The 26,323-nt window shown below is 39.7% G+C and overlaps 1 protein-coding gene across 3 annotated transcripts in view; it reads left to right on the forward strand.

The window, feature by feature from the left end:
* EBF1 (early B-cell factor 1) overlaps positions 1-26,323 on the forward strand; it is a 426,701-nt gene that overhangs the window by 384,773 nt on the left and 15,605 nt on the right. For all 3 annotated transcript variants that reach the window (XM_011966691.1, XM_011966692.1, XM_011966693.1), the window contains 4 exons: positions 6,740-6,828; positions 23,618-23,683; positions 24,645-24,822; positions 25,478-25,657. In XM_011966691.1, coding sequence (XP_011822081.1) covers positions 6,740-6,828; positions 23,618-23,683; positions 24,645-24,822; positions 25,478-25,657 — 513 coding nt within the window. The remainder of the gene's footprint in view (positions 1-6,739; positions 6,829-23,617; positions 23,684-24,644; positions 24,823-25,477; positions 25,658-26,323) is intronic.

A 26,323-nucleotide genomic window follows, 5' to 3' on the forward strand; every position in this document is an offset into this window, starting at 1 on the left:
AAGAGATAGGTATAAGCATGTATATAATCTATATTTTTATAAAATATATAAAATAGTATTGTGAAAATGTTTGAAAGCATACTAAAATATCAATCATGCTTCTACATGAATGGGGATATTATGGGGGTTTCCCTGCCTTTAAACATTTTCTTAAATATAATAATTATGTTAACATTACTTTTAGCTTTAGAAAACCAGTAAGGTGATTTCATTTTGAAAAACCAAAGCAAGTCTCCTAATTCTTTGTTCCACTTCTTGATTGCTTTTCCTTCTCCAAGAGTTGTTAATTTCCAAGCACATGCAAGTTCTTTGCACTCCAAGCTACAGTCCTGAGGATCTTCCCTCATCAGTCTTCCTCCGAGTGCCCCTGCTTTGTTTCATCCTCCTAGGCTCTTTGCTTTTCAGTTGACCTTCTGTCTTCAGCCTTTGCTTTGCATGTTGCCCTGGCTATACTCTTTGTAAAAAGGACTTAGCCACTCAAGCCACCTAATATCTCTGATTGTGCCTGTGGTAGAGAGAGGTATTGCTTCCTTTGCTTGATTTTTGAATCTCAAAGTTGTTGTCACACATCAAGAGACCCGAAGACTACAAATAAGACATCAGGGTGTGTTCAGAGGCAGTTTGGAAATTTTCCTCTGGCTTCTATATTGGTGAAGTCTGCCTATGTTGGCTTCGTCTTGACACCCTTGTTGCAGAAAGTTACAGCTTTCTGTGGTTTCAGTGAGTCCTCCCCTGAAGCCCTTCTGAGCCTCACTCGCTCCAGAGGCAGGGGCACCCAGCTGTAAAAGCATTTCATGGGGAAAGCAGGAGCTCTACTTGCAAGGAATTTGGTGTTAGGTTTCTTAGGAAGTGTATCGCTTCCACCGAAGAGGTGACCTGGTGTGCCGTTTGTGCATCAAACATCTAGGCAGGTAATGAAATATCCAAATGGCTGGAAGTGCAACAAATTTCCTCATGAACAATATTTCTGGCCTTGTTTAGGTTTCTGGTTGATTTTTCGGTTTATATATTTTAAACTCAGTCTTAAAGATAGATTCATGAAGATAACTTGCTGTTTTATTGTTTACCTCTGGTTGTTAATTTAGTGACTGAGGGAAAAATGGGGCCATTATGGAACAAAAAGTCTCTGCCTAACACATATGTAATAACTCTCATGCCCAGAATGGATCTGCCTTGGAGGGAAATGCTCTGCTGTTACTCCTTTAGTTCAAATATAGAGTAGTCACCAGGGAAGCTTGGAGACCCAGGTGCTAGTTTTATCATTGCCTCTGCTATGAGGTTTTATTTATTACTTGGCATAGAGTCTAGATATTTGTTTGGACATTAAATGGCAATAGAATATTAATATTGCCTTCCTAATATCTGCATTTCTTTTTATTTCCAGTCAAAATGACATCATGTCACACAACCATTAAAAAAAGGAAATTAAAACCCCAGAAATATGTGAAAGCACGGCAGTGAGTCGCTAAGCTATAAAAGCAGGGAACTCTGTGAGCCAATGTTGGAATGGCACCCAAAGCACTTTTCCCCTGGTGTTTCTGAACAGAACTCTGCAGCCTCTCATTTCCATTGTTTCCAAGAATAAGTATTCAAGAAGTTAAGGGGGACGGAGGAGTGACTTCTTTAAAAGGAAACTCCAAAAAGAGAAAAATCAATTTTCATAACTGAGAATGCATCTGGCTTGACTATATGATTTTAATTTGCAAATAAACCCCCTTACAGAGAATTTCCTTTATTTGATGTGTTTGTGAAGTGGATTTCTTTAAAAAAGAAAAAGAGACTATAGGCATAAAAAAGGCCACATATATATTTGGTTAGAATTCACTCATTATTAAGAGTAAAATTTGTGATTAGTATGAGTGCATAAAAAATTGTGTTATCTCATTTTCTTTGCGTATAGCATTTCATGCTACATGCACATTTGGACATTAGAGATTGTAACTTTGTAGAACCAGAGCTGTTCTGTCTTGACCACCACCTGGATTGAAGCCCATAAAGAGAAAGGCTGAGAGACTGGTTGGAATAAAAGTTACTGGTTGCCTTTAGGGGTCTGAGATGATGAGATCTGGAAGGAACCTAAAGCCCTCTAGATGATGAGATCCGGAAGGAACCTAAAGCCCCTCTATAAGCAGTCCCAACATAAAGCCAGAATAAAACGGTTTGATTCTTTGAACCATTTCATCAACTTTTTTTTCAAAAGTAGTAATGTTGATACAGTTGAAATGGCATCCTGGTGCATACAACAGATACATCCCACCAATATCCATTCCACAATATCACATCATAGCTGTGGGTGAGGGGATCCTTCTGAAATCTCAGCTGAGACATCACCCTGCAAGCTTGCTCTCCTGTTCAGGAGCATTTGATCTTGCTTTTTATGCATTTGCAGGAAATGTTTCAGATGTACCCCTCCGTAAGCTGTATACAACCCCACAAAGTCCTACTACGTGGGTTCAGTAAATATCTACCAGTAAATGAGTTTGAAGGGGTCAGGGGAAGACAGCTTGAATTCAATTGCTGCGGCCCCTCAATAACCTGATGGTTCTTTAATGTATCCCCATTAAGTGTATTGTTACCCTAGACTTTGTCAGAAAGAAGAGCAGAGCAGAGGTGGTGACTGTGAGGAGGACCCGACTGTGAGATGCTGAGCTGTGTCCCAGCTCTGCAAGTAGAGGATTTCATTTGTCTTTGGGGGTTGGATTATGTGTACCTTTCAGAAAGTTTGTTTTTAAGGGCTGATGGTATTGTGACACTAAACAGTTCATTCCTACGAATGCCACCCCCTCTCCTTGAGCATATGGTATACGCTAAAAATGATTACTGAATAAATGTATAATGTCTTCTGGAAGTTTTAAAATGCATACATTGGCCCCATTTTATTCTCATGATATAAACATTGAGGCTTTTCTATTTGGGATAACGGATTCTTCTAAACCTACGATCCTTCCTTATTCAGTTACCGTTCCTAACTGGTTTAGGGTGACGCCCTCTCAAACCCTTTTCAGAGAGTGTGTGGACTGGGTATTTGGAAGCAGGGCCACACAAGCTGTTCTCATCATTCCATTCCTCTTGCAGTTTACAGCTTCATCTGTTTTTCTTTTTTCAATCTAAGATGCTCATGCTTCTTTATTTGTGGTTAATTGTGTCCAATTAAGTTTTTTTTTTTTTTTTTTTTCCTTGCTCTACCAGATTCTCGGAATTGTCCCAAGTTTGAGGGGAAAAAAATTGGTTAGTCTCATTTCTTCTGGTGCCTCCTGAGCCCTGCGCTTGAGTACAATGAGGTCACTTTGTTGAAGGATTAACTTTATATTACATTCTTGCAGAGTAGATGTATGTCCCTAAGGTATGACTACCCCCACTGATGAAATAAATATACCATTCTTTATGATTCCTCCCTGTTACCCTCTCTGTTGATTTTCAGAGAGTTTATGAATAGTCACATATTTATACAACTGGCCAAAAGTATACTACTTATTTTTCTTATGGTCTGTAATAACCTATGCAAGGTTATTAAAGGGTATACAGACCCCTTTTAAAGCATAGTTTCTTATGTCATTACTTTATACAAGCAGGTCAGATTCCATCTCAGCAACAATCTCTTGCTCTTAACCTTTTTCTCTGATTATAAAAGTAATACATGTTCATTGTGGAAAATTTAGAAAATTCACAGCAAAAAGAGCAGGAAGAAAAGCACTTTAAGACCCACTACTTAGAAACAACTACTATTTGGCAGTTTATACACAGACACATTTTCTTTATTCTATATATGCTTGTTTAAAAAAGTAACTATATTGTATACGTGCTCCTGTAATCTACTTTTTAACCAAGCAATATATCAGTAAATATTTTTTCCTATGTCATTGCTTTTGAGGATTGCATCATATTCTATTCCATGAGGGTGTCTTAAATTAGCCATCCCTCACTTCCCAGATATTTAATATATTTTTTGTGGGGGCAATTAAAATAACAGTCTTTGTCAGATGGCTCCCCCGCACTCAGTAATTGGTTTAATTTTTTTCTCTAGTCAGTGCAATCAGATAAATCATCAGGTTCCTTTGGATCTAGGACAGTGAGCTTTGTCTAGCATCTTTAATGTTAGCTTTGTCTGCAGCACTGGACAATTCCATTGTAATATTCAATACCTGTGTTGAGGGCCGGTTAACTTGTTTAAAACTATGAACAGACAGCAAATCATAAAGGCATGGGACATAAGTTAAAAACCCTTGCCTTACTCTTTAAATATTTCCTCTCACATAGTACACGTCCATGGAGTAAATCCTTATTTGTCTTTGAATAATAAGTTTAATATGTCTAATTCAATTACTCTGGGACAGCAGAATGACTTCTCCTCAGCTCTTTAGCTATTAGTTCCATATGATATTTGAATTGGTTCTTTTAATTGCTGATATTGTCGGTCATTCCTCTGTGAATTGGCCATGTAGCCGGAGAAACATATCCCTCCCCACCATACATCAGACAGTCATTCAGCTAACAACCATGAATTTCTAGACACAATAGGAATTCATTATGCTAATGATTGAAGAGGTGGGGCAACAATTCCAATTTTATTGGTACCTTAGACTGAAAAGTAAAACCAAGAATTAGAATTTTCAGGATGCTGAATTATGTTTTCAGATACTAAAATGATGCATTTAATTGTCTAAAGCTACTATTTATGGTTAAACATTTTTGTTGGCAAGTAGCATTATGGGTAGGGGGTGGATATGATAAATAAACCTTGGTGCTGATTCCTGTCTCTCTCATGCATTTCTTGATTAAATACCGTGGATTTTACAAGTAACAGCTTCCCTGAATAAAGAATTCTATGGCATTTCTCTACAAGTCTAATTTGAAAAAAGAATTCTTCTCAAGGGTTTAGAAATTCATAAAATGGAAATAATAATAAATATTGTGTCCTAACTCATATACTAGTATAGATAGAAAGATTTGGTACACCTGAGTGTAATTTTAGTTAATTTCCACAAGAGACAGGTTGAAAGTTTACTGTTTGGAAATGGGGGGGAGGGTTGACTAAATCTCATATTTGCAAAAATGATTACATTATCTTAAATGAAAATGCCACTCTATTAATGACTTCAATAAGCATTGCATTTGGGGAAAAAATCTTTTTAATAAAAAGTTACCTAAAGTTCATCTAACTTAAAATATACAAGTGAAGAAAAAGTACTTACTCTGATTTATGTGCTTTTGGAGGTGTAATTATTGGCTTTTTACTCACCTATGTAAAACAATGTACTTTTGTAAATGGATTTCTGGCCACTTTATGCAGCCTTTTTTTCCTTTCTTTTTTTCCTTACATAAAAAGTAAGCACTGTCAATCAAGGAATTTTAAGGTTTATTTCCTCTTTAGAAATGATTGATAGCCTTTTAGATTTACAAGTTGACAAGTTAAAGGGTTCTATTGGTATAATTATGTACTAAATTCACAGTCTTTCAATTTAAATGTCCTTTTAAAACCACAAGATTATCATACCTGTATTTTGAAAAGTGGGCCAGTCAGTTTGGGTTGGTATACAAATTGCTTCCATTAGCCTTGGGACCTATTTGAATTTAATACAGTTTTTTTAAAGTTAGTACTAGTATGAATCTTACTTTTAAAATTTAGGTTAATGGAAATGCATTTTAAGTAAAGCGTGTGGCAACTTGTTTTTTAATGTATAGCTAAATGTCAGAACTACACAGACTGTCTTTTTTATTCAGCATGTGAGAAAATATGTGGTTGAACACTTTGATTACACTAAAAAAGAAAAGAAATTTTAAAAACACCCACTTACCCCTTACTTAGAGAATATAGGGAGGTGGAGGCTATGGATAGGAGCTGCCATGTTTTGCATCTCCACTATTTCACGTGAGACAGCCTGAAGATATTTCATATACCAGGGAGAAATTTTGAAAATGATAGACCAGAGTCCACTTAATATTGTGTTTAATTTAAGCATGCTTTGAAGAGTGTGTGGTCAGTGTGCACACAGCAAGGTCCATGGTCTCCAAATGTTATTCCAGGTTTGCTCTTCTTTTGGTCTTTTCAAGGATTATTTTTGGAGACTCGGCTGCTCTAAGCTAGTACTTCAGACGCTGGTTCCAAATAATATCAATGTTGGTGAAAGGATCTATCATTTCAGATGTGAGGGTTTTGAATCAGGGCATTTTCAATACCCATCCCCTTTGCAGACTCTCTCAAGGGTGGCACCGGCTTTCCATACCTGGAAGATTCACTTCTATTCACTCTCCTCTGCTCTCACCAGCCTCTTGCATGCTTAATTGTGCTAAGATATTGTATCAGCTGAGGTCAGCTAGGGATTTTGCAGTTAAGCAGATACTTTTAATTCTCCTGCTGTTTACAGGATATAGATACTGCCAGGCAAGCCCTTGAGTGTTTTTACCTGAGCAACTGAATTAAAGTGAATCCTAAAAATCTCACATCAAATACCATTTTACTTTCTATTTATGATCACATAAGGAGTGTAGAATTTGGCCAAAGGAACACTGTTCAAGACCTACTCCTAATGTTCTTTTGGCCAGGTCACTCCCCATCGTGGTATAAAGCAGATGGTGGAAATTTCAGCAAAGAGATCACTCACGTAATCATCTTCTGATCCAGTTCAAAAGTATCAATTAAACTTTGGACTTCCTGGTTATTTCCATACCATTAGTGTTGCAAGCCATGTTCTGCTTTATTTCTTGAAAATGTACTAATCGTGTGACTTCTTTATTGCAGCGCTCAACGAACCCACCATCGATTATGGTTTCCAGAGGTTACAGAAGGTCATTCCTCGGCACCCTGGTGACCCTGAGCGTTTGCCAAAGGTGAGGATACTGTCTTTTTGTAGTCTCTGAAAATTTGGACTTGAGTGATTTGCAGAAAACTCTGCTGCTGATAAAAATTAGTTCATAGGTAAACAACTCATATTTTTGTGTTTTGTGTGTTTGGTGCTATAAGGTAAGCAATAATAAAAGTAGCAAGCACTTATGTGCCAGGCAACACCGTGCTTACTTTTATATCTGCTATGCCATTTTATCTTCTCAACAACGCTCTGATGTTGGTAGTATTACCATTCCTATATTAGAAGAGAAAATAATGAAGCAAAGAGAGATTAAATAATAATTTGCCCAAGGTCACATAGCATGTAAATTGCTAAACTGATATTCCAACCTATGCAGCATGACCCTAGAGTCTGAGCTACTTAATTGCTACATCTTACCAATTCTCGAAAGAAAAAGGAACACCAAATTTCTGTCTATGAGGATCCGTACTTAGTCCTGGCAAGAGGAGAATAGTTAGAACTCAAAATGTATTGGTAGATCCTGATACTGGGCAAAGGCAACCTCTCTTCTCCTAAGGCATTCTACCTAGTTGGGAAAATAGGCACAAATATGAGAGACATTAAACAAAAATTCAAGACAGAGTCATATATGTCACCAATACATCATTAACTGCCAGTGCAGACAGAAGGAAACTGACCTTTATTGACTATTGCATACCTGTTGTGAATGTTTGGGATGTCCCCATCCCTGTACCTCAGGAACTTGGGTTGTATGTGGGAGAGAGTCCCAAACACAACTAATCATAACCAAAAATAATAGCACATTAAAGAAAAGTGCAACCAACATTCTGTGAGGACTCAAAAGCAGGCAGTTAAATGTGAAGGAAGCTCAAAGTACAGAATTCATTGAGCTTCCATTCACTGTTTACTGACAGCAAAAAGCTTCATTTACCACACAGGTAAAAACTATTAACATTAAATTGAATTAGTTTCAAGGACTCTTTCTTGCCACCGTAAATCGAGAGATATGCCATTTCCAGGTCTAGGTATCCTTGTAAAACACTTGTGAAAATGAAGTTGCCATCCTTCTTAGCTCGGTGAACCTCCTTGGGGGACCAGTTCGTCATCAAATCCTACCTGTGTGCTGGCTGCCCTTGTAGGCAGGGCCACCTGTCAGAACTGGCCCTATATGGGAGAAACCCACCCCTCAGGTCACTACACAGATGTGAGGCGCATGGGGAGGAGGGGTGCTAACTGCTCCAAGAGAGGAAGGACTGTGATGAGCAAGGGCATGTGTCCTGCATCTTAACTGAGGGGGGAAAACACCTTCAGTTTTCAGAGATGATGCCTTCAGTTTCAACCTTCAATTTCCCAGAACAACCTCACTTCCACTGAAGTGCTGTCCTTCCCTTTCCTTTTCCAACCCAATTTATTCTTGATAAGCAATTACATCATCTACAGGTTATTTATTATTTAGTAGATTAAATAATATAATAATAAACAGCAGTCTCCACCCATGGCATAGATGGTCTATGGAGAGATTTACCATTAGGTTCCTCTGTCTAGCAAGAACATGGTCCCATGAATTTCCTATGGGACAACTGGTAATTTTATAGCACGATGATATAAATGATGTGGGTCTGACTAATGGTAGGTGCCTTAGCTGTCTTAGTGTTAGAACAAAGGCAGGGGCACCATGCCAGATTCTTCCCATTGTTCCCATTTGGGCACTATATTCACTTTAGCACTTGCTTTACCATTTGATCTCTTGAGTCCACTGGAGGTATTGAGGAGAGTCAGGTTGGACAAGGTGGAATTCAGACATTGGCCACTTTCTAGCTGTGCAACCTAGGTCAAAATTTTTTACCTCTCTGTGCCTCAGTGTCTTCCTCTGTTAAATGGGGACGGTGCTATGTTGTACCTTTCCAAGTTACATTTCAATGACTTATTTAGAGCTAACAAAAGGTAGCTATGATGATTTGCCAGTTGAGTGACAATGGGACCCTTGCTTCTGAGAGCTCTTCCACCCAATCTCGGCAGAACAGGAAATCCTAATCCTGGTGAGCAGTTGAACATGTGATTTCTCCTCTGTGCCTCAGTTTCTTCATCGATAAAATGGGGATAATTAATCATGCTAGCTCATAGAGGATCATAGGATCATGTGAGGATAAAGAGAGGTCATCTCATGGGTGTCCTTGGCATAGCATCTGGCCCATAGTTGCCACTTTAAAAATACTTAGTGAGCTGTGGCTCATGCCAGTATTCCCAGCAATTTGGGAAGCAGAGGTGGGAGAATTGCTTGAGGCCAGGAATTCGATACTAGCCTGGGCACCATCACAAGACCCTACCTCTGCAAAATGAAAAAAGTTAGCCAGGTATGGTGGTGTGTGCATGTAGTCCCAGCTACTTGGGAGGCTGAGGTGGGAGGACTGCTTAAGCCTAGGAGGTCAAGGCTGCAGTGAGACATACCCACCACTGCACTCCAGCCTGGGTAACAGAACTAGAAGACAAATCTGGTTTAATGGTTGAGGTCTACAGAAACCAGACAGTCCTTTTTCTGATTAGAAAGGAAAGGAGAGAAATGGAATCTAGGGTTGAGTTTGTGTACTTACTTTTGAAAACACTTTTATGGTTGCATGTTATGTTCAGAAATGTTGAACAAATAGCATAGGCACGTGTCACTTTGTCCCTGATGGTAAAATTCCCAACCCTTGTTTCCTGGGTTTGGAAAGAGTAATCAAGGACACAATGGATTTGTGTGTTAAGGAAACACTCCACGGCTTGCATCTAGCCACTTGATCGTGCAAGGCCTGGCCGGAGCCCACCCCAGGAAGCTCTCAGTGTGACTCAGAGCCAAGTGGCTGTCCTCTTGGCTTTGAATGTTAAAGTGGAGAGAGTTCAAGGGCAGGGTCAGGAAGTGGCGGATGGAGCCAGCACAAGGTATTCCTGTGGACTGGGGAGATTTATACTCCTGCTGTCCATTGTTAGGGGCATAAAAATGGGCTGCGCCTTTCTTAGGATCATGGTCAGTGTTTGTCAAACAGGAGTGTTTCAGTGAGCTATGGACCACACACCTTAAAAAACAAACTCCTCTTTATTAAACCCATGTGTTTGTGAATAGACAAAGCTAGATTCATACAACCACCCACACATTCTGTCAAATGAAACTGCTCCAAAGACCAAGCAGACAGCTTTCCATAATAATATGCCTTTGTATACAGGCTTGTTCTTTTTCAAAAAAATTTGGACGTGCTTTGTTTTATTGGAGTCCCTCCTGCGAGAGAAGCTGGGGCAGCAGACATCTTTCCCATTTACCAAATAGGAAAACGGGAGCAGGCGGAATCCTGCTCTGTAAATTATTTTGTCCCTGAAAGTCACCATCAGTGATAGTTGCTGTACACACAAATTTAAAATACTGTAATTATGCTAACCCCAGATGTTTTTTGGTTTCCTTTTTCATATACACAGGGAGAAAAGGGCAGGCTAAGGTTTTTAAATCACAGCATTCTGTTCTGTTTCATACAGTTTCGCCTTTCTCTCTGGATCCTGGCAGGAAGGGGAGGAACATGTGACCAACTTTGGGGTCAAGGTTGACTCTTCTTGTAATTTAGAGGTGGAGGGGATGGGGAACGTGGTCGATCAGAAATTCTGAGATGCTGATGGCTGCAGTGATGCAATCCAGATACACTGAGCAAGGATCGCTCTCTGTGTTCAAGGTCAGAGGTATCTCCGCCCCCTTGCAGTATGTTAGTTGCCTTCATGAGTGGTCAGTGAGCCTTAGCCCTAAGGCAGTGAGAGCACACCCTGAGTTTAACTGGCGTCAGGCGTGTCAGCTGTGAACCCTAGGAAGCAAGGAATGTTTACTTTATGCCTACTGTGAGCCCAGCACTGCATTATTAAGGTTTTCGAAGAGCACAGAGGCCAAGAGAGTGGGCTCTCAAGTCAGAAAGATGTGCGTTTTGGAAACGAGAACCACTACTTGGTGCACACGACTCAACCTCCCACGCTTCAGGTTTCTCCTCTGTAAAGCAGCTGCCTCACGGCGTTGTTGTTAGGTGTTAATGAGATAATTTATGCCAAGAGGCATCCCTGGCATCTAGTGAGACTCCAGTAAATGGGGGCCACTAATCCCCTCACCATGGGTGTTCCCCATTTTACAGATGAGGAGTTAGAGTGCCCAGAGGTCTGAATGACTTGCTACGACGTCACAGCTAGCAAGTGGGAAAACTACGATTCAAACTCAGGCCCTCAGGGTCGGTAGCCTCACTGTCTTCACTATGTTGAGTTCCCAGTTCTCCTGTAGATATGAAGACCCCAATAATTCTGCCTTGAGGTGTCTCCTCTGCAGACACCTGGCCCCCAACCTTATGTAGATTCTCACCAGCTTTCTCTCATTTCCCTACTGAGAAGGCTTGGCCTGGGGACCTTCTCAGGGCAAATGAGTCTTTTCTCCAAGAGCCAGCCCCTCTTTTAGAGAAAATAAAGCAGTTTGGGAAAAGTAACAAAGGCTGCATTTGTGTATTTTGCTTTATGGAGCTGAAAATATCTGGTAAATTGATCCAGTGGGAGTAATAAATACACATTACTTTATCTTGTTCTTCATGTCCTATACCCCTGAGCCTTGATAGAACAACACCACTTAATAGACTTAAAAAAGAGTAATTACACTCATTGGTTGTGTGATTTTTCAGCCCTCCCAGCCCTGCCTGACCTTCTAATTTAGCTCACCGTGTCTAACTAATGCATTTATATTCATCTTTTATGAAGCATGTATAGTACAGAATTGACTTCAGAGCCTTTTTCAAGCTGTCCTCCCAGGTCCCCAATCTGGTTAGTAGTAAGGAGAATGGGAGTCATCCATCTCTATACGTCTGCATGTATAGATAACACGTAGACATAGCTCAAAGCATTTTTTATCCTTTATGAAACATAATAAAAAGTATTTATTACATTTTTACTTTAAAGCTTTTATACATTCTAGCATTATTTACAGCTAAACATGCAGGCAAAAGATGCGAGTGTTTTTAAAATGATTACTGTTAATGTTTCTGCTTGTCAGAAGTGCTTAAATTTTCCTGCACTTTGTCTAAAAACTTAGTACTGTTGCCTTTTAAGAACAACACATTTAAAAGATCTTGCAAGTCAGATTTGCAAACACTGCTGACAGTTTGTGATGAATGATATTGCAAAATTTGCAAGATGTTTGTCATTTCACACAGCCGACATATTAAGGAACGGATTAAGAAACGCGAAACCCCTGTGGAAAACAACAGTCCCAAACAAACCTCCGCCAAACCTTGAACCCAGAGAGCACACCAGAATCTCTCACCCGGGTTTTCTCTCCCAACTTCCCACTCAGCCAGTGGAACCCAATTGTTCTCAGTGCATTTTCTCTCACCATATGGTCTCCTCATTATCATACACTAAGCGTCCATATGGGAAACTTGTGAAATGAACTGTATTCATTTTAACTGCCAGATGAGCAGCCTTTTGCTTTGCAAGCTTAGCTTAAGTCATCTGCTGTCTTCATGTTGTTATGGCAACACAGCACCAATAAAAATTTCTAATCTACTGTAAGTGATCACAGTATTTTAAGTGCTTGCCTATAACTGCCCTCAAAGGGGAAGAGAGAGGAGGGTCCTATTTGTCCAAGGAGCAAAAGGTTGTTGTTCATTCCAGCAGGTGTCAGTAAAGAAGCTGGTGACATGGGGATTGAAGTATCAGTGTGGCTGGCTGTGTAGTAGGTTGGGATTATAAGGGAGGTGAACACCAGGAGGGTGGATGGTGGGAAGGAAGGATTGTGGACTCTTTTGGTGGGTCTCCAAAAGCTCACTGAATGTCAAAGCCCCATAGTATCTCTGGCAGACATGCTCGTCTGCTGGTGCTGTGTGGCCAGCCCGCCATGAAGGAACTCAAGGCTTCCTTGGAAATACAGAGGTAGCAAATCCTCATGGTAGCTACTCCTTCACTGGCATTCGAAAATCTCAGCCTCTATGAAGCGGCTCTCCCTGTACACGTGAATTAGTCATTTCAAACACCAGGCTAATTAAGAGTATCTTAAAGTAATGGAAGTCGGCAGCAACATCCTTAAATATAAATCATTTTCACCTCTGCGGGCCACATGATATGTTGCATCTCTGTCGCTCTATCTGTATTGAAAGTGAATGTTTATAGTCTCAGTTCATCAGTTCACATTAGCCTCATGCTGAATATTTAAACACAGAACAATTTGAACACACCATGAAGGAAGACAGTGACTGCACTTTCATTTGGAACAGCAAGGGCTCATCTAATAATAATTTAGTAAATCAGCCATTTAGTGGCTCAGTTGTGCACTGCATTGTGCCAAATATTATTCACTTCAACTGTACACTTGCAAAATTGAAATTCAGGCTCCAGTCACAGGCACTGTTTTTGCTCAGTGGAGAGATGAGACCTAAAATCACCCTCCCTAAAGAGCGTTCATGTTTAGTGATTTATCATAAATACAGAGCTGGGGCAAAATAAAACTGGAGTTGGCTGTATACAATGTATTCTAATTATGCTTTTATTGTTTTAGTCTTTATGCAAAGACTACCAGTAATTCAAAACCTGCAGTTGCATCAGTGAAAATACAAATAAGAAATCTTTGCATAACCACATTGCCTCCTAGCAGAAAGGGGATGACTAAGGGATTCAGCAAAGGATAAAGAAAAACTTAACATCTTCATCTTCCACACTGACACTAGCGTCTCTCTCGCTTTCACTATCTCTCTTTCTCTTTCTCATTTATTTACTTTTTTAATTTGAGGAAACTCGATTAACATTATATCCTGAAGTGAAAGTGACCCTCCTCAGACAAAAACACAGAAACAAATCGCGAAACTTATGGTATATTCAGCTCTTAGAAAAAAACATGCTTGAGTTCGATTCCAGGAAACATTTTGTCTCTGTATTCTCTTGTCAAAAACACAAGCTATGGAATGCAGTCCAATTCCCCCTGTATCTACCAGAAAACTTACAGGCAGATTCCATTTCCCCATTTGATAACATGCTCAGTTTAGGGGGTTGGTATCCCCTACTACTGATATTTCTTTTATCCAGGGAGTTTAGCCTGGATCTGTGTACCCCTGAAATTGCATTTAGAATTCTTGTGTGTGCGTGCATGTGTGCGTGATGAATGTGCACACACAAATGCCTACACATGTAATTTACCTAGGGCTAGAAGTTGTAGCTTCACTTAAAAGGCCGATGGCCCTCATGAAAGTTGTAATTCTCACCTCTTTAGGTTATTTATCTTGAGCTGACTTATTTTGTGGCAAATTCTTCTGCTTGTCATTATTGTTTCCTTCCCATTTTAGCGATGAGGAAACTGAGGTTCATAGAGGACAAGTAACCTGCTCAAGCTTATGCAGCTAGTAAGTGGAGGTTTCCTAACTTCCCATACTTCCTAACCAGTGGTCCATTTAGAGTCTTTTATAGAGTTTTGAAAATAGGATTACATCTCAAACATAGCACTCAATACACATTGACTGTAAGAATGCATATATTTTTGCCAGAGTTCCTTGGAAAATAAATGGGAATTATTAATAATATTGCTGGTTATTGCCTGATAAGCACTAACTAAATATAATCTACTGAACCAGGTGTTGGTGTTAACGCTGTTTTACAGATGAGAACACAGAGGCATGTGTTTACACTGCTAATACATAGCAGAACATGGATTTGAGCCAAGTCTATTGGACTCCAGATCCAGAGCCTATATCCCTAAGCAGTGCCTCCCAGAATTAAGAAATTTTAAGGAAAAAAGCCAACTTACAATATCAATCTTAAAACCCTTCCAGCCTGGTTAGAGAAGGAGGCAAGTGGTGGCCTACGCCTGAGGTTAGCTCACAAAGGGCTGAGCTAGGTGGAAGTGGCAGGAAGAACTCATCTGTAAATGCAAACAAACCCTGGGTACCATGCTTTCCCTTTTTAGCTGCAGAGTCATTATGGGAGGGACTTGCAATAACCGTTATCCAATAGCTCAGTGCTGGAACTCTTTCAAGTTCTTTTTTAGCACTGAGTTCTTGATGGGGAGGATTAAGTTTAACCTACTTCATATCATACCCTGCATACAGGGGCATTGAACATAATTACTCATTAGTTCAAGGGTAGGTGACAGGAGAACCAAGGGGTGAACTCATTTCTACCTCCAGCCACCCAACATCCTCCCCTTAAAGACTGAAGCCCTTCGGAACAGATATGCTTGGAGGTCATAAGTCTTGCTCACTATTTTCAGCCCTGAGTAACACTTCAGTGGAGCATTGGAGTAATAAGTACCAAGCCCCAACAGTCTTGAAGCAGTGGATTCTAATTGCAGTTATACTCAGGACCGTCTGTAAAGCCTTGAGAATTATCATTTACAGATATCGTTTGTCTGGAGATACACATAATAACCGATGATGTTCATGCTCAACAGTTTAAGAAGCAAAAGCAAATTATATTTTTGCCTCCTTTATGTATCTATATAGTATGGAAACATATCACTCAAGTTTCCCTATGGTATGCATCCAAAAATAGAAATATACACATGCATTTGTATACACACACACCAAACATACATACAAACACATCCACGTATGTGTACATGACAAATACATCTCTTTGTTTACTGAGCAGTCCTTTTACTTTTAAGCTCGGTATTTATTCAGCCTTGGCCTAGGGAAAGAGAAGCCACAGTCAAAAGACAAAGAGAAACAGAAGTAGTTAATTTTTGGCTTTTTGTGTTTTCTAAAAGCCCAGGCCTTGGCGACTTAAAGGTGACTTAAAAGATTTTCAAGGGTAATTTTGACTCTAGGCCGTTTTTGTTTCATGTGCTGACTTTACAACCTACCCCTGAAAAAGGCACCTCTGTCCAGAGCTTTCTCTTTAAGCAGAGACTTTTATCCTGATCAGAAAGTCGATTTCCAAGGCACTCAGCAGGACCTAACCCACAGCGTTGGTCTTAAACCAGTACAATGAATTGGAATAAGAAGATCCCGCCAGAGGTTACCAAGTTCAGCTCTGTACCTCCAAGCAGGTCATAGTCACAAGGGTGCAGACACCATTTTTCACTGTATTTGTGGCGGGAAGCACCCCAGGCTCCCATTCACCAATTACCATGACACCATTTAGAAGAAAATGCCAGGAGACCAAAAAAAAGGGAGGGGAAAGCCATTGTCATAACTCTTCTCAGAAATACCTGGTTTCACAATTTATACTTAACTGCTGACACTTGAAAAGTCGAACATTTTGGTAAAATGAATCAAGCTGTAATGTTTCTTTTATGAGATCCCCTTGCAGGAAAGGGAAGCTTGGCACCTCATGGAGCCCAAGCTTAGTTATCCATCATAGTAAAGTCAGCTGTCCTAGCCAGCTTCTCAGAGGTCACGCGATCGAACCAACAGCTCTTACAACTATATTATTGCTTACGGGACAGTAATTGAGGCACCAGATAAAAATTACCTGGTCTAATAGGCAGCGAACAATTTTCACTCAATAAAATTATGAGCCAAATCATTCATTTCATAACACTCTGGCTAATTTATTTGTTGACCTTTTAATATCCATAGCTCTTCAGTGGTATTAACTGCAACTCAGACAAAATCTCTTGTTCATTTCACTTTCATTGATTTTTTTTTTTCCATTGAGGCAATAACAGTTGCTTGAAAACAGCCTTTTTCTTTCCACTGTAAAAGTCAATCACGTAAGTTACTATGTCTTACGTTGATACAGCGGCGTTAGCTTACAACCTAGTTTAATTTCATATGATTCAGAGTCTCCTACACCATGTTTTTAACAAAGGCAAGGCTTTCTGGTTTACCTCCAACCACACCGCATGCTGGTTCATAATAATATGTTTGAGAAGTAAGAGGGCTGTCATCTAATCTGAACATAAAATCAACTTTAAAATTAGAGGAGGTTCAGAAGAGGTCCTCCTGCTGCATTTTCTCCAGACTAGAATACTTTTGGTGCCTTGGCCTCTGGTATTAATAGCAGTAGACTCTTTCAAAATGTTTAATTCCTTTGTTCTGGAAATGTCTAGAGATTTTTACTGTGGTTTGAATTTCATTTTTTAAAAAGACTCTGGGCAAAAAGTATGCGCTAGAATGTTCTGTGGGGCAGTCGAAGCTTCAGCTGAATCTTCTTATATACTAAAATACTACGAAGCCTTTAGAATGCGGGGTTGTAAAATATAATTGTTATACATTTGGCATTTTATGCCTCCCTGGAAATAACTACTTGCTACCTATACCTCATTTATGTTCCTCCTTTCCATTTCAATTTACTCTAAAGTGGTCCTTAGCTATAATGAGAATGCCCCTTTCAACAGAAACATGTTTAATTATATCCATGCTAAATGTAAGTGACTCTTCTCAGTCATAGGGCTGCCAAGTAAAGAGTGTTTAAAGTGTGACACTAAAGGCTTCTAATGATCTGCAGTAAGCTCTATTTTAAGAAGTTTATATTACAAGAAAAATGAAAAATTTGAGGAATGTCTCAGAGGATGGGAAACTAAACGGTGCCCAAGCGTTATTTTGGTTTGTTTTACTCTTTCCCTCACTGCCTTCATTATACTGATTTTTTAGAATGCAAAGTCTGCCATTGTGGAATTTTCCATTTGGCTGAATAAACACAAAGGAAGTTGGGACATAAAACTACCCTCCAAAGAAATACATCTCAGGACAACTAGTATTTATTGCATTGTACATCCAGCTCTGCAAGAAATGGGCTGCAAGAAACTTCCAATCAATTTTTCAGCATTCAGCCTTTCCAATCAGTAATGTCACCCAGGCTTTCAGAAGCCAGTGGGGAAAGATCCAGGACTTAAAGTCTAGGAGCTGAATGCTCACATCAAAATCTGGGTCCTGCAGTAAAGCCTGTATGAAGGAAGGCAGTGAAATCAATGCTGATTTCATTGATAGGTACTTATCATCTCTACATCAAGAGTGATTTTGTCATTTCACTTCATTTTATCTTGCTGATATTTGGCCACTACATTTTGAATCCCCTGATAAGGCAAAGTAGATTGGTGATAAATGAGTATCAGGGAAATGTGCAGCGACAGAGAAGTATTGTGCTTCTTTCTCAGAAATCGCCCAACTCAACTTGACTTAGATTATTGATGCTTGTAGTTTTCTTTTCTTTTTTTTTTCCTGTTTCCATCTACATCCCTGAAAACATTATTTCCTATTTGGGTAAGCATAAAGCCAAGCACAGATTATCCTCCCAAATTACTGAAGCATCCCTGGGCTTTAATTTTATGGGTAGAGTTCCCAGAGTCTCAAAATCTAATGCTGAAATATGAAAATTAATGTTGTGTTCATGTATGGGTATCTATTGGCTTTATGAGTTGACCTACACATGCTATGAACACAAGAAAGTTCAGACTATCTTTCCTGCTCATCTGGGGTTGCGTCACCCAAAACATTGAACTGGGTTTATAAATCGGCCCAGTATTGGCCAGTGAACTTGAGCTTATTAGCTATAGATTTCAGGTCAAATGCTAAAGAGAAGACTCCCACAGATGGTGAATAATCCTAAGATTTTTAACTCATAAAATAGAAGATGAGTTAACTATGTCTGCATATTTGTCATGATATGCCTGGTTCCCAATGTGTCTTTCTATGAATGTGCAATACCTAACTATTTCCAAGGGCCTAAGAGTATAGCTAATAAAAGACTGAGGACATAAGGACCAACCTCATGTTGCTAGCAGCCTATAACTTGAGATAATGTCTGTACTAGACATGATTCATTGTATTAATCACAAAATTAAAATGTGAGTCCAAGCCAGCAGGAATGAAAGAGCAAATTCATAAAAAAGTGACATAAAAAAAAACTCACAGTGATCAAAACTTGACCTTTGGGAATTTATATATTGGACGTAAAAGTCTGTAGCTAAATGGAACACCAAACTTAAGTCTTCTACTTTTATAAACCATGCCAAATATGACTTTTGTCATTTCATCATACAAATTGTGTACTTTTAAAAATCAGTAACTGTATCTTAGATTAACACATCAACATGAATTTCTCAAGACTTGTGGTTTGCTAAACATTATGGTAGGAGCTTAGAGAAGGAGATTAAGACCTACCACTGGCCTCAAAAACTCTGCAGTCTAGCTATGGAGAATGAAGACTAACACGCTTCAGATCAGAGTACAATGACCTCTCAGTATGTACTTCTGTGCTGTGCTGGGTGACACAGATGGTCAGCACTCTTTTTCAGAGAAATTAGAGAGATTAGGAGCTGGGGAATCTGAACTGGGGTATCAGATTAGGAGCTGGGGTGTCAGGAATTATTTCTGATAGAACAGTGTGATTTTCAAGAGCCGGGCTCTGATGTCTAACAGGCCTGGGGTTGAATCCATGCTCAGCCACTAGTCAGCGGTGGAAACTTTGGGAAAGTTAGCTGACCTCGCTGAGTGTCAGTTTCGTCATCTGTCAGAGGGTAATAGAAAGAATACCTTAAAAGGCTTTCTATGAAGGTTGAATAAATTCTTGTTCCACTTTCAATAAATGAGAGTTATCTCCTTCATTACCGCACCACCACAATCCCCTTCGGTACCAGGCTTCAGAGGATGGAGAGAGGCATTGTCAATGGGCACAGACTGAAGCCAGCATTCCCCCCCAAAAAAGGGGAAGGCAAAAGGAGCAAAGGTATGGAGATAGAAAGGAGCCAAATGTTTTACTTCTAGGCTGGGGAGGACAGGCATAGAGAGCAGTTCTTCAAACACATAGGGAGAGATGATTGGATAAAGATGGTAGGACAAAATGATGGTGACGATCTTTTGTGACTCTCATCAAACCTTGTAGGTCAGTGCTGGGAAGATAATGTGCCCTGAAAGTTGCTGGAGAATAAGATCCACATATGATGACAGGGCAACAAAAAGCTCAAACAATATTTGCTAATTGATTGGGTTGCAAAGTAGAAAGTAAAGCTGAATCTTCCCTTTATATTTGTAGTCCATTCAGCATTTTTATTACAAAGCTTCTAAAATATAAGTAAAACTCGTGCCAGCTACATTTGAACTGTTTCTTGGAACCCCATTCCTCCTTCAGTCTCTCTAACATTTCTGTAGACTCTAAATAGAGTAAGAATAATGTATCCACATTTTTCTCCATAGACCCCTACTCACACAACCATCAACCTATGGTCATAGCAAGACAGGTGAAGCCAGGTTTTGATTGTGAGATGAAATCAATCAGTGAAAAGTAGTTGTTGTTTTTAAGGAGTAAAGCTTTTTTTTTTTTTTTTTAATCTTTAAGAGAAGAAATCCAAGGCCATGAACAGAAAAATTGTCTGACTCAGGATGCAGATTGGAGAACAAGCATTACCTCTACAAGGAGACTCTGGGGCTTTTCAATATTTAGGATACTAGTATATGTCTTTTTAATTCCCAAAAGGGTTTTTAAAAAAAAAAAAAAAAAAAACCTAAGGATAGAATTAATTATCTTGGAATTGTCTAATATCCACTCTTACGTTTGAAACTGCAAGCAGGGAGACGTTTTAAACATTATGAAAAGAAGAGAAAATCTCCCCTGACAAATAAATTCCTTGAAACATTAGATATTAGTACTAGTCAAGTGCTCGTTCTTTTCAGAAATATTAAAATTGCATATTAAAATGAAAGGATTCTTAGACTGTGCTCCTGCCTAATGCCACAAAAAATAAGAATTTAAGAACAATTTGAGAGACAAAAGATTATATGAAACATCCAGCACTTCCCCTTATGGGAAATTTCTTTTTTTAACATCCAAGGCTCAATCATTTCCTAATGTGAAATTACAGATTTTTCAAATTACCATATAAAACTGCAAAAAAATTACACTTGTGACCACAGAAGAGATGGCATACACTATCAATTTGATTTTAAAAGGCATACATCTTTTATACTACCTGTCATTTTTATAATGCCTTTTACAAATTTAATCAATACATTTTAACATTCTATATACTTTAAGTGCAATATACAATAAATATTCAAGTTTCATCTTAAACATGCTTTAGCCTTTAAATTGTTAAAACTGCAGTGCCCTTTCAATCTACTTACATAATGTCATAAAATATACATTTCAAGGTAAATGAAGTCAGCTACTTCAATTTAGTCCCTCAAACTGGTAGTAAATGAGAGGTTAACACTATGGTGCCAAACCCATTATTGAGTAAATTTAGCACCTTGGACAGCTCTGTAAAATCTTTATTGCTTTCCTGACCTGCTCGTCATGTTCTGTCTGTGTGTTCAGTGGCTCTCAGCTCTGATTGAAAGGCAATATATTAGATCCCCAACACAAACACGCTTGGGGGCTAGTTCACTGGGAGCGTAATGACATGGAGGTGAGAGCAATTTTCTGGTCACCGAAATCCAAGCACCTTGCAGGTCCATTGTACTAACTCATAGAGGACCCAGACATTTTCTTTCTCCTTCCCATTTGCAGAAATAACTAATAGAAGCCAAATCACATGGGCAAAGCTGAACCAAGTCTTTCTTAAATCCTTACAAGTTGATACTACAGTGAAGGATATTTTTTGATGGGCTAGATATTATTTAAGGGTGTCCCTCACAGGACAAGAAATCCAGGTTCACACTCCTCAAATCCAAGACTGCTGGCCTGAAATGATGCTGTGCTGATGACCTACCTATGGCAATGTACTCAATGGGAAAACATGCCCCAGCATGGTGGATCAAAGAAGACAGCATCATGGGTCAAAGAAGGATGCTCCTTTAGGAAACAAGATCCACGTGTTTTATTTTCAAAGGATTAAATAGGGATGAGAGCTCTGGATAGCGATATAAGGAGAAAAAAAAAGTAGATTATGTCATTGAAAAACTCTTAACACCAAAGATATACAATATATACTGATAGATGGTATTTTTTCAGGCTTATGAAAACTTCAAAGATCTTGGAGTTTAATTTCGAACATCCCTCCTCCCTGCTTCTGTGAAATTAATTAAAATAAGGTACACTGTTCTAAGTCCCCAATTATAGTGTTACAAGAGCGAAGTTCGTAAGTGTAGTTTCTTTCTGTGCCTCATCATGCTTTTGACAAACAGGAGACTTGCTTTTTTCCCCCTAAAATGCAAAGAAAGGAAAATACCTTCCCTGCCAAGCCCTAACACTGGCGTAAATATTTATTTGGAGAAATAAATGAGCATAGGCCTAGCGAAGTCAAATCTTAGTAAATAAACTCACTTGATCCTGTTTTGTTTTAAAGCGATGAGGTTTTAGTGAGGGCAATACAGGCTGAATTTGATCTGGGGATAGGGTTTAGTGTGCCCGTACCATAGTAAATTATTAACTGCTCTGGTCAGACAATACAGTGAACAAAAAGTGGTAAATTAGCTTGTAGCTTACATTAAAAAATAAAGAAATGATTTCAGATGTATTGTTTCAAACCCCTTTGATTATATAATATTTTTTACTCCCTACTTTAAAAATAACAACTGTTTTATAAAGGGGGTCTATCAGCTTAAGGCAAGCATAAATGTTTATTGAGAACTGAAAACCCCTCTATCTTATTTTTGAATTTAGGACATTAGATATGTCATAAGTAGTTACTGTAGTATGACAACTACTTTATCTTATATTATAGAGAATTTAAAATTGAAAAATGCTAATATGTATCTAAAAGCTTGTCATTTCAAGAGTTGTTCAAGGATTTTTGAAGAGGCTATGGTGACAGCAAAATGAATGCGATTATCTCCCTATTTTCTGATCAGCGACTGCAGTCTATGAAAATTGAACAGCACTGCTTCTCCATGTAGAAATCTATTGTGTAAAACATTTAAAGTTACACTTCTGTTTGAAACTTTACCCACAGCCAAAAATGGTAACCATATCTTCCTGTAAATCACCTCTGATGATCATACCTCACCCTTAGGTTTGGTTGTCTGACAAGCGCCTATCTTTTGCATAGATCAAGCTTAACTTTGCTTTCCTTTTCACATTCTAGTGGAAATGAATTTGAAGAAATTTAGTTAGAACCAAAAATATCAGCACCATACTCACTTTTGTAGAGTACTCCCTATTATTAGAACCAAGCATGCAGGCTAAATATGGAAGTCCACCTAAGTAAAAAGAGGGAGATATTTTTTCTTCAACTGGAATGAGCAGCCAAATACATATCTAGGATGAGAATGAATGAGCAAATGGGGGAAATCACAAACAATACTGAAATAGCAAATAATTGCTGTAAAAGAAATAGATACTGCCAGTAATGAAAATTGGTGCAGAGGGGGCTTCTGAGGACAGTAGAGTCCTTCCATAAGAGTTTTTGACAAACAGTGCAGTGCCTCAGTATGTGGGTTTCCTACATCACCCGCTTATATTATGGCTTTGCCATCCGAGAGATAAACAAAAGAAGTTTAATACTACATGCTTCTAGTAGCTGAAGATTGATTGGAAATCCCTCGAAAATGACCTGTCTGATAAGGTCATGGTTCCTGGAATAAACAATTAAGTGCAAAATAAACACGTCTTAGGGATTCGTACCACGCACTGAATGACATCGATTGTAGTAATCTAGTAAATGACCTAGGAATTGTATTCAGCAATAAACATATGAGTGCTTTATCATGCCTATGGCAGACTATTGAGTGATGTATTTTATCTTGCAGTACCAATGATGCTCACCTTTTGACTCAATTAAGTGTGTATGTGAACAGGGACAAATTGGTGATTTAACGCCATTCTGGGGTTCCCCAAGCTATGGCCTTTATAGCAGTGCCTTGGCAAAGTATGGCCAGAGGGACTGGAAAGTGATCATGTCTAAAGATAACGACAACCTGCCTTCGCTCAAAGGATTGTATCTGCTTTTCTCTTGACAGGAAGTAATACTTAAAAGGGCTGCGGATCTGGTAGAAGCTCTGTATGGGATGCCACACAACAACCAGGTGAGCGCTGTGGGTTTCTAGCCTGTGTGGACTGCCACATGCAATTAAAGATCTCAGATTCCATATCGTAATGAGAAAGCACAGAAAATATTAAAGCCATGTGCATGGGTTAAGAGTATAAGTAATTCAGATATAACGTGTTGCAAGACTCTTCAATCCTCTCTTTTGTAAACCTTTTATTGCCCTTTCCACTGAATCATTGTCCGTATGAGAAAAGGTGGTCCATTTAAAACTAATCTTTAGTGGAAACATACTTCCTAATTGAAGAGGAGAGTTACTGGTGCTTTATTTTATTTCTCTCAGGTTTTCAAGCAAATTTAGGAAGAGAAAGAGGGTTTAATTTTTTCTCCAAAAAGTATAACAAGGCCTGAATAGTATTGCCTGCTTCTATTTCATAGAACTCCATGTATAAGATTCACATAGCTTAGGAAACTGAGTCCGACAAACCATTCACTCCTTTTTCATGTAACCTGAGTCAATGTCTGGGGGACACAGTCCCATTAATACTCAGGAATGCAGGTAGTCATCTACAACCTTCCCTTAACATCAACAGGGGAGATGAATTGCAGCCTCTCTCCCTCTCCCCCTGGGTAACCTCAGACTTCCTACACGTTATTGGGAAGGATAGAAAACCTCATGGTACTGACCTGTATGGACTGTAGGGTAGTATGAAGGCATGTTAGAATAATGGACTTTCAAAATCAGACAAATGGGCTTATGAATCTCAGCTCTGTTCTTAAATAGGTGAGTGTCCTTAGGTGAGGTTTTTGACTTTCCAAGCCTCAGTTTCCCCATGGCATGATGATGGTGAGACTAATATAACAGGTTTGTCAGGAGGGTCGCAGAAGTTAATGCAGCTGACCATTGAAAACCCTGAGTACGGTGCCTGGCACTGGAAAAAATGGTATTATTGGGAATATGACTGGGGACAGCTAAAGGGGATATTCCTTTGACTTTTCAGGAAATCATTCTGAAGAGAGCGGCCGACATTGCCGAGGCCCTGTACAGTGTTCCCCGCAACCACAACCAACTCCCGGCCCTTGCTAACACCTCGGTCCACGCAGGGATGATGGGCGTGAATTCGTTCAGTGGACAACTGGCTGTGAATGTCTCCGAGGCATCACAAGCCACCAATCAGGGTCAGAAGCTTGCTTTTCTCTTCCCTCACACGTTTTCCCTCTCCCTCCCCAACCTTAAGCACCCCATCTCCTCATTTATTGGTCATGAACAATTTTTACATTAAAGAATTATTTTCATCCCAAAAGGGAGATTCTTAGTTTGTGTGTATAAGATATTATTGTACAATGTTGGTCCTAGCTATCATTCTGGTAATCTAATATAGGGGGCTAGAAAGGATGCATGCATTTAGCCATCTCTCTACATTTAACTTTTCATCATAAACCATGAATGACAGATCGCAAAGAGGGATGGAATTAAAGTTTTGAGGGCCCAAAGCACATCATTCTTGCCCAGGGAATAGGAACCTGTTAACTCCAGGGTACATCTCTTAGATCGGGATTTATTTCTGCTCTAAAATGATAATTTATAGGCCCAGCATTGCCACTTCTCATGGCCCTGCTAAGTATTTATGATCTCCTAAGAAATGTGTCTTTTGCTCGCTTCCCATTTTAATCACAGAGCTAGCACCACCAACCCACGCACATGAATCACCCAGTCCCTTCCCTCTGGGTTGCGGCGACGGGGCCAGAAACAGAGACCTTCTTTCCCCGAGTCTTCCAGGATTGCCACCATCTGAATGCCACCCTCACCCCTGGTTTTGCCCCCACCCCTCAGGTTTCACCCGCAACTCAAGCAGTGTGTCACCACACGGGTACGTGCCGAGCACCACTCCCCAGCAGACCAACTATAACTCCGTCACCACGAGCATGAATGGATACGGCTCTGCCGCCATGTCCAATTTGGGCGGCTCCCCCACCTTCCTCAACGGCTCAGCTGCCAACTCGCCCTATGCCAGTAAGTAGAGATGCGTGTCCCGTGTTCCTTCATGTTTCGCTAGAAGAACTTGGCATCGTGCCATGTGACCCAGTGGGCAGGGCTTCTCAGTCTGAGGGCCCCTATCTTTCCATCCTGCAAGGCACCATCTCCAGCAGGAATCTCCGTTCTCCAGTGCTCACCTTCCTTCCTACAAAGTCTCCCTAACAGTCAGAATGTTGCTACCATCCAAAGCAGCTGTATGAGGTCGCTTCAGGAACCCACGCTCCGAGTCAGGTGAAGATGGGTTGACTCCCACTTCTACCAGTTACTAACTCCCACTTTTACCAGTTACCATCAGCTACTCAGGAAACTGAGGCAGGAGGTTTGCTTGAGCCCAGGAGTTCAAGGTTACAGTGAGCCATGATTGTGCCACTGCACTCCAGTGCCTGGGTGACAGCAAAACCCTGTCTCAGAGAAAAAAACAAACCAAAAAAACCCTATAAACAATGAGGACACCATATTTGTCATCTACGTAAGCCCAAAACATCTATTAGTTTTGTCTTGCTTCATCTGATTATTTTAGCTACATAAAAGGAGGCAAGTTCATTTCCTCTCCAAGCCTCAATTTTCTCATCTGTAAAATGGAGAAGGAACTAGCACCGACCCCATCCAGTGTTGTAAGACATAGATAATGCATACAGTGAG

This window comes from Mandrillus leucophaeus, unplaced genomic scaffold (genome assembly GCF_000951045.1).
Source record: "Mandrillus leucophaeus isolate KB7577 unplaced genomic scaffold, Mleu.le_1.0 Scaffold77, whole genome shotgun sequence".
Taxonomy (NCBI): Eukaryota; Metazoa; Chordata; class Mammalia; order Primates; family Cercopithecidae; genus Mandrillus; species Mandrillus leucophaeus.